Source organism: Stegostoma tigrinum, chromosome 10 (genome assembly GCF_030684315.1).
Source record: "Stegostoma tigrinum isolate sSteTig4 chromosome 10, sSteTig4.hap1, whole genome shotgun sequence".
In the NCBI taxonomy this organism is placed as follows: Eukaryota; Metazoa; Chordata; class Chondrichthyes; order Orectolobiformes; family Stegostomatidae; genus Stegostoma; species Stegostoma tigrinum.
The window spans coordinates 40,629,768-40,639,514 of NC_081363.1; the positions used below are offsets into that span (position 1 = coordinate 40,629,768).

The following is a 9,747-nucleotide window of genomic DNA, read 5'->3' on the forward strand; positions in this document are numbered from 1 at the left end:
ATCAAATCAAGTGGGAATCATGTTTTCAATAAATGGATGTACTAAATTATGCAGAATGTTCTCTAAATTGTTTTTGTATTCGAATTTCCAAACCTTTCCCAATAATTTTTATTGTTGGATCTGTTTCGAGGGCAGAAGAGAAATGTCGCTAAACTGTTTACTATTCTTATTAGTTCTGAAGCTCATTACATACAAGTAGGTAAGAAATAAGAAGTTTTCTAACGGTTGCTAGCAGCTTGACTGTTTCATCATTAGGCTCGTGGAGGTGAATGTAAATCCTTTAAGAGTATCAGTTTTGATTTTATTCAGTCCGCTGTGTGATTAATGTCTCTTTTTGAAAAAGCAGTCTTGCTGGGAACTGAAATTTGGGATTTAAAAAAAAGCATGCATTCATTCAGAACGTTGAAAAGACTGTTAATAGAGTCATACAGTACTATGTGAAGAGGCCCCTTGGTTCAGCAACAAAAACTACCCTAAATCTACACCAGTCCCATTTTCCAGCACTTGACCCATAGCCTTGAATGTTGATCAAATGTGTTCATCATGACGACCCCTTCCATACTCTCCATGCATGAACACTAATTTCCTAGGACCATGGATTAAAGGAGAGAGTTTGTGTTTGGGGGCAGAAATAGCACTTTGATTTATCAGAAAGCTCACCAGTGGTGGGAGGATAGCTTGGATGAGGAGAATCTTGAAATCCAAATTCTTTTTTCCTGCAATAGTCTCTAAAAATGTCTTCCAAAACATCATCAATAAGGTAAGAAAAAATTTGCCCCATCATCCAACCTCTCTTGCTTGACCTAAACTAGATGCCTGGAGTAGACTTAAGGTAACCTTTCAAGGCTCGTGGGTTGGTGAAGTGGTACACCACCGTAGACTTAAGCTTTAAGTGTCCACTGGCATTGGCTCCAAGCAGCACATCGTATGATCCTTTGTCACCTTAAAGCCTGGAGCATGTGCTTCATTCATAGAAATGTAGGCTCTTGATGGCACTTGCTTCCAATATAAACCTGTCTCATCAATTTTAGTTACCGAGGTCTTAATTGCTCACACTAAGAGGCTATTTGCTATGGAGATTCAGTCATTTAATTGAAATTATCACTGCTCCCTGTAAGTAAAAACCTAAACTGATGCAGCAATAGTTGGTCAAGGAAACCTAAAAACAAAGGGAATTAATTATTCTCAACATGACGCTTGAAGTGGGTTTTTAGTACTACTGAAGATGAATTTCTTGCCAAACACTCTGTGTAGCTGATGCTTTTTTATCTTAAATTGAAGCTGGAATTTGACTTCTAAACGCAGATGTTGAAAACAATCTATTGAAATTGAGTTACCGTTTAATTTATAAGATTTACCTACATATAGATGCACGTACATAGATCTTTAACTTGCTTAGCATAAATTAAAATCCTTAGATTGCAACAGAAAGTATTTCACAACTTGCCTGCCAATCAACTGGCTTGCCTGACTTGGGTGAGTGCTTCTTTTTGGGAGTTTAGTTACACTGCAAAGTATATGGAGTAGACCCAAGTTGTTTTATTGCATCAATGATAGAAAAGAGATTGTTTTGATTGAAGCACCTTTCCAATCTTCTCAATTGTACAATAATAATTGTCTATTACTTTGACTCTACTGCTGTCTTAGGGAAAACTTGAAGGAAAGGAGGAATGGTTTCCAAAGTGTGTGTAAAGTCCTGAACAAGTTCCAGACTAAAACATTTTGGTAAATGTTGCTAAAGCAAAGAGGGCTCATTTACTTTGATTGTAAGGAGTAGTGTGATACTTTTGAGAAAGTCTGTTGGACTCTAAACCTGTCAGAGACAATCAGAGTTGCACTGGCTTGATCTTTGACTGTTTGTTTGAAAGAGCAAGCTTGAGTAAAGGTTTCTAACATTACAGTCAGGCTTGATTTGATGCAGCGCTGCCTGAGTAAATCTTTGACCCTTTTTACCTTGTTTCTCATTTTTTGCTTCCTTTTATATGAAGAACAAATAAAACGGTTGAACAATATATCTAATTGAAATCAATGCAGAGCTGTGTAGAGAAAATGGCAACTATTATTATAAATAGAACAGTTTTAGGAAGAACTTGGTAAACGTGGTTTATGTTTTTAACAATAAAGTTTAGGAATTATGTATAGATTTCAAATTACATTCAGCTTAACATGAGAATGATAAGGCCTGCCATATTGTTCATTTACCCAAAGAAAATCTATTCTGCTTTGAAAATTCAAGCAGGAATTGACCCTATTATGTGTAAAATAATAAAATAATTGACTAGAATTGTTTTAACATAAATGCTAGAATCTAGTGATTTCTTCCATCTTGTGTGGAGAATAACGCGTGGTGCCTTTAACTTCAAAACGGACTGAAAAACTGTTTAATGAGTTCCATGAGGGTAGAATAATTTACTGTGCTTTAAAATCTGTTATTCTTTGTAATTGAGCAATAATTCTGATTGGTTTATTCTTGCATGTCATTGACATGGGTGCAGTATGAAGCGTGCCAACTCTTTGAATATACTTAGCACAAACGGCAAGGCTGCTGAAGATGCTTTTCAAGTAAGCCCTATGCATTTTTACTAATCAGTATCAGTGGCAGTGTCTAGGCTGAAGAATTTCAAGAGACGTGTTTTACATTTCTGTTATTTACTAAATTTATTTTAATGCCAATTACATGCGCATGCTCACATCACTCGAAGTAGTCTATTTTTTTTGCCGTCTTTTTCACAGTCAATAATTTTTTCCGCCCAAGCTCATACTGTTTTAGCTTATCACACTTACTGCTGGCTTCACATAAGACACTGCTGCTTCTATTTATTTCCTCATTTTTGTGTCTCAATCTGTTAGCGATTCTAAGGAATGCTGCAGTCAGTCAAAGTACACTATAAACAATAAATTTTTATTAACATTTCCTATTACAGCAAATATGGAAATTTCCATTTTAAATTAAAAAATTAGCTCAACCTTCACATCTCTAACACAATATTAGAGAAGGGAGTGGACTTGGTTGAATGCTTTCAACACATCTGACGACTTCAGCATTCTGTATCATGTAACATTTACTGAAACTAACAATTCATAAAGTAACCTCAGTAAATGTTTCATGTATAGATTTACATTTAACTAATTGCTAAATGACCTGTGGAATATTTAAAAAGTAATACTTGCTACTAACTGGAATTTTGTGGTGGTCTTATTGTATAACCCATCGACAAGAATTAGGAATATGGCGATGCATACTAAGCTTCTAAATTTTTGTGTTAACATATACACAATTGTGTGCTACGGTGGGCTTAAACTTCTCCAGAATAATTTCTAACACACTCTCTACTTTTATCTTCCTGCTTTAAAGGGTAAATTTTGCATTTCAATGATATTGATTCAAATGCGTGCAACTATTTCTTTTTCCTATGTGTCTTTATTGGAAAAGACACCTGTTGAGTAATACTGAATCAAAGATGTATTATTAGTGCCACTTGTGTTCATAGTCTGCACTGTGGCAAGTATGTTATCTTAAAAAAATTGGTAACTACGTCCAATATTAAGAATGAAAAAGGAATTCAGAGCAGTGGATTAATCCATATTTTATATTCCAGAATGCCAATTGGTGCTGGAGCCAAATATTACTCAGTCTATTTGCAGAAATAAACATTACAAGTATGAAGCTTTAATTCCACTACCCCCAGCTTCTGTGAGTGTCTCTTGATATATCTGCTCGTGAAATTACAATTAATGTCCTCCACATGCTTATAATTAAACATACTTGATATACAATTAACAAATGCAGTGGTTAGTTTTAATCAGAACATAATGCTCGAATCAGAGCATCTGCTCTTTAAGATTCGAAATGGTGTCTCCAGAGGCCTATACAGGGGCCTCAGTTTCATACTACATTTATAAATTACTTAGGTAAAGGAATGAAGATTCAAACATCCAGGCTTACTGATGATAGAGTTAAATGGCACAGTAAAAGGATGCAAAAAGATATTAGTTTATAAGTGAGCAAAACTGGCAGATGACATTCAGTGTGAAGAAATATTTACACCTAAGAAAGATCAGCATATACTCCAAATGTTTTGAAGCTTGGAACTGGAGAAACAAAGCTTTAAGGGCACAAATGTAGAAATCAGTAGAAGCTAGTGAACAAACGCAAATGGAATCTTGGCCTTTATCTCAAGAAGGCCTAAGATGGGGCCGCAAAGTGGACCCGTGGTTAGCAACTGTAGCCTCGCAGTGCAGGGACCCGAGTTTAATTCCAGTCTCAGGCAATGACCTGTGTGGCATTTTCACATTCTGTCTATGTCTGTGAGGGTTTCCTCCAGGTGCCCAAAGACCAAAGGTTTGCAGGCTCGGTGGATTGGCCATGTTTAAATTGCCCTTAATTTACTGAGATGTATATGTTAGGTGGATTAATTATGGGAAATACACATGCTTATAATTAAACATAATTGATATACAATTAACAAATGCAGTGGTTAGTTTTAATCAGATCTTAATGCTTGAATCAGAGCATCCGCTCTTTAAGATTCTAAAAAGTGTCTTCAGAGGTCTATACAGGGGCCTCGGTTTCATACTACATTTATAAATTACTGAGGTAAAGGAATAAAGATTCAAACATCCAGGCTTACTGATGATACAGAGTTAAATATAGGGTAGGATAGGTAGGGTGGTGATTCTGGGTGGGATGTTCTTGGGAGAGTTGGTGTGGATGCGTTGGGCCGATTAGCCTGTTTCCACAATGTTGGGATTCTGTGATTTTCTGTGAAGCTCTGCATTTAGAGTATGCCTTCAGTGGTATGCACCACACCTCAGGAAAATGATAAGATATACAGCTAATCTTTTGAAAGGTACCAGGGCTTAAGGGTGTAATTATGGCTATGGAATGTATAGGATAGTCTTTAACTCTGTGTACAGAAAATTAAGGGAATATGTAATTGATGCGTTTTAAGATGATTAACGATATTGATAATGAGACAGAGAAAACTTGTGTCTGAACATATATGGATATGGGCCCAGAACAAGTTGGTGGCCCATATTTTGCAGTTAGCAGTAAAGCATTGGTACTCTGACTTTGAAAAAAAACTGCCAGTAATGATTTAATGATTTCTGTGACATGGATTTCACATTTCCTGATATCAGTTTAAGTCTGGCGCTGTTGAGTTTTTGACATCCGGCAACAGTGATGTGTTTAAGCAGGGCCAGCTCCCATAGAAGTATTCTTATAAAAACAAACCAATGAGTAAAATGCCTTAATTATCCTTAATTTTCAATTAAATTTTTCACTGAGTAAGATATTTGGTTCATAGATATGGGATTAAAAAGGAAGGTGAAATGAAAGCTATTTTAAGTCATAATCAAGAAACTTCTTATTGTACAAATATAAAATTAATTTCCCTGGGTTAGAGAGGGTGTCAGCTATAATTACAAACACTGCACGTTCTCCACATTTTCGCTTGGAATCAGCTAGTTCAGTTGGCTGTCTTACGATGCATAGTGCTGCTAAGAGTGTGGTGTTCAATTCTGATACCAATTGAGGTTACCATCAAGGTCTTGTTCTCACCCTTGCCTGAGGTTTGGTGAATCACCACAGTTGTCTTTCCATAATGAGAGCAGACTGAGACAATAGTCCAGTAGGACCAAGGATACCTCCTTTAAACATAGCAGGCCATTAAAAGCCCAGTTTCACCTCTGTCAGTGAAGTGGACTTTTTCAAGAATTTTTACAGTGGGGCTAATAACATAAAAGGGCAAGTTCTCATGAGTTGTGTTTTCTGTTTGATTGTTTTCTTTCACTTGATCACCCTGTGGAGAGTGTAGAGTTGCTGACAACTTCTGGATTTCAATGTTTAACTGCATGTGCAAACTGTAGAAATTGCTGACCATGTCAGAGGAGCATTGGTAGCAAGCATTAACATTAACCGTTAATTCGGCAAATCTAGACCGTTAATTTAGAGTGAGTCTGTATATTGGCTAACATGATGTGAGGAGTAGCAGTGTCTCTAAGTAGATATAGCACCCTGTTCACAGGAGATTTCTGTGTCATAACTCTTTACAACCAATACAGTAACCAAGAGGATAAGGAGGTGAAAAAATCTACCTCGATCAGAAAGTGGGGAAAAGACTAGCATATTTAGGGAAGTTGGAAACAGTCAGCCTGATAATAGCTTCTGCACAAGAATGTATCTAATGTGTTTTATTTTAGGAAAGTGGAATTACAGATACAGATACAACTTAAAGTGTTTAATATAGCCAGTAAGCTGAACATAATTGGAAGCTAAATATTGCAGCTTCAAGATTTTTCACAAATACTATGAAATCAGGAAAGGAAAAGAAGCACCAATAGAGAACAGAGTTACCATCGAAAAGGAATTGGTAATGGAATTTATGAATAAATGTACAAGGACCAGAGAATGCTGGAATCGGGTACAAGTTGTTTACGCACCTCTTACAAGCTATTAAAATAAATAATGTGATTAGGGAACCCTACAGGAAAATAAAAGTCATTATAATGTTTCAGTTTTCACGTTGATTGGGCAAAGTGTGTTTCCAGAGTCCTGCAAATTCAGATGAGAACAATTTGGATGTTTTAAAATTGGGTACAAGATAATAGAGTATAAAGCTGACTGTTGATGATTTATAGAAAAGGGTAGGATTTCTTGACTGGAGTTTCTGTCTGCAGTGTCTGACTCGGATAAGAGGCTGATGCTTTGAAAATGACAGAACATAAATTTAAGATCAACCTAAATCAAAACCTTATGTGGGCCAATCATACAGATACATTGACTACATGCAGTTCAGTCTGGGTGTTCTCCAGTGAGTAATTCCTTACTATCTACACCATCAACAAAGAAAATGTGAGTAGTACGCTGGAATCTTTTCCACAAACCTGGCAGCTCCAACATATACAAGGAGGTGCCACCCTCCAGGGCACATTAGCATTTAATACACAATAAACGGTCATTTCTTCAACTACCAGTCTACCTGGCTGTAGTGTGCCATCATTGATACTCCATAGCAACTTATGGTTTTTTCAAGAGTAACTTCATACCTGTGATCATTAATGCATAGAGGGATAAGGGAAACAGTGACATGGGAACTGAAATAACTGCACAGAGGCCAGAATCCTATTATCACCAAGTCACTCTTTAGTTACTTGTGCACGGTACACTCTGAGTCAGTCGCCTGACCTGAGGAGATTTTTTGTTTCTTTCTTAATTCACAGTATGAGGGTGTTGCTGCTAGGCAGCATTTAGTGCCCGTCCCTGATTGCCCAGAGGGTAGTTAAGAGTCAACCACTTTATGGGTCTGGAGTCATGGGTAGGCCAGATCAGGTAAGGGTGGCAGATTTCCTTCCCTAAAGGTCTTTAGTGAATCAGATGTGTTTTCCCAACAATCGGCAATGGATTCATGGTCATCATTAGATCCTTAATTCCAGATATTTTATTGAATTCAAATTCCACCATCTGCCAAGGTGGGATTCAAACCCTGGTCCCCGGAACATTATCTGGGTCTTTGGATTAAATAGGCTATCACCGCCTTGTTTGTATTGGTCAACAAGAGATTCCTGATTGGCCTAGGTAAACAACCCCATTTGGGACCTCGTAGTCCAACAAAATCCACCCGATTTCAGTTGCTACAAGAACAACCAGTCTCCCTCCAAGTTGCTCACTCTTTTGACTTGAAAATATATTGTTGTTGAATCAAAATCCTGGAACTTTTGTAGAGCAGACTATGGGTATATCAATACCAAGTGAGGGCCACATTACATGAACAATTTTTTTTAAAAAGTAAAGGAGTACAAAGGGGTATGAAACAGGAACAAAAACAGAAATTATTGGGAAAGCTCAGCAGGTCTGGCAGCATCTGTGAAGAAAAAAAATCAGAGTTAAAGTTTCGGTCCGGTGACCCTTCTTCTGAACTGTGTACAAAGTGGGTGTTGTTTTATTTGCAGCAGCTTATGAGAATGTGGCATACCCTCCCAAAAACAGTACTCTTAAATTACTCTTATAAGAGAATTGAATACAGGAGGTCCTTGATTTACCCATGTCTAACTTGGGAACAATTGTGATTCCTTATAGGGGTGTAATTTTAAAGATATGACGTGAGCGTTTTCTGTACTTATGAACAGCTACATTATATTGTCCTGCATTGAGTTCTGACTTGTATACAAATTGACTTTCAAATGGACTCCAGAGCACAGCCTGTTCAGAACCCAGAGACTGCCTGCAAATGTTTGAGAAAAATATGGGCATTGTGGATTGTTATTTTCGAGTGCTAGTGAAAATGTAAAGAAATGTGACATGTATAATTTAATGACTTGTGATCAGGATCAACTGTTTCTTTCTTCATAGCCCATGAATCTTGAAGACTGTGCCCAAACTGTTGCCACAGCTGAGATCAGCTATACAAAGTTTCAATAACAAGAATTCATATCCTATATTCTATTAAAAGGTTTCTAAAATCACTTAGCTTACGTAGAAAAGTTGTATCAAAATGACATATCACTCGCAGAGGAAAATGGGTGAGATACAATTGATACATCTGTATATCTGACTAACATGTTGCTGTATTTAAACCGAGGCGTTTGTTTAAAGCCTTATATTTATCTACAGAATCCAAGATAATTGGTTACTGCTTACTTTCGTTTGTTAGACTACTTTGGTTATTAGGAAAATTGATACTGTTAGACAATATAACTATTTATTATACATGTAATTTGTTTTCAGCATAGTAACAAGATCCAGTTAAAGAGAGATCAGTCGATCTTTCTTTGAAGTCTGGCTCCCAATCAGTATCAAATTTGCAACTTTTAAAGTTCTTGGTTGTTGGGATGACCCCCAAGATGTTATTTTTGCCCATTCCTAGTTGAACTGAGAAGGTATGAGTGGGCCTTTATAAAAATATTTTTACTGAGCTAACTGAGTTGTTGGGCCACTTGAGCTAACCGTGTTGAGAGTGGAGGCATGTATATTGTAGGATAATAGTAGGTTTCCTTCCCTACAGTGTTTAATGAACAAGTTTGTTTTATGTTGATACCAGCTGTTTTATTTACATATATTTATAAGCAAAGTCCAAATTATGGTAGTATTTGAACTCCTTTTGGATTATTTATTCAATCTACTGGATTATTATTCTGTTAATATCACACAATACTACAGTTGCATTGTCAGATTTGATATACAAAACAATTATGTTGACTGCTCTAAAATATCAAGTACAAAGATAGCAAATTAATTGCTCAAGCCTAAACATGTAGTTGTCTTCTAGGGTTTTTGCAATTGAAGATTACAAAGATTTAATAGAGCTTTATAGCGTAACTGCAACAAGGGATAGACTAATACTTTAAAAATGAAGTCTGAAAGTCATGGGAAAAATTTTGCAGTATTTGCCTTCATTTAAGCTGTTCTGATAAAAACATAATTAGATGTTGCTGACTAATGGCTTGAAATGGCTATCGAATCCAGTTACATAAGGCACCTGAATTAATATAAACAGTTGAGATTGGTAATTCAGATACCATATGGTCTGAATCATATGTCTGCACCAGAAAGCTTAGAAATAGTGAACATTTACAAAACAAGCAAATCATCAACATTTAAATAATGTTAACAGTTTAAAATTTTAAAATTGCTTTCAGTGAATTTAATGCATCATTAAGTTCCCATAAATACGATTGACTAATTTTGGTTTGATGTGTGCATGATTTGTGCTTTTTCAGATGAAGAATTAGTACTACTTGAGGATT

General features: G+C 36.4%; 1 protein-coding gene across 5 annotated transcripts in view; it reads left to right on the forward strand.

Moving 5' to 3' along the window:
- klc1a (kinesin light chain 1a) overlaps nucleotides 1-9,747 on the forward strand; it is a 103,242-nt gene that overhangs the window by 86,248 nt on the left and 7,247 nt on the right. For 4 of the 5 annotated variants that reach the window (XM_048538371.2, XM_048538373.2, XM_048538374.2 and 1 more), the window contains one exon: nucleotides 2,496-2,562. The exons of the other annotated variant lie outside the window; for it this stretch is intronic. In XM_048538371.2, the coding sequence (XP_048394328.1) occupies nucleotides 2,496-2,562 (67 nt within the window). The remainder of the gene's footprint in view (nucleotides 1-2,495; nucleotides 2,563-9,747) is intronic. 5 annotated transcript variants of the gene reach the window in all.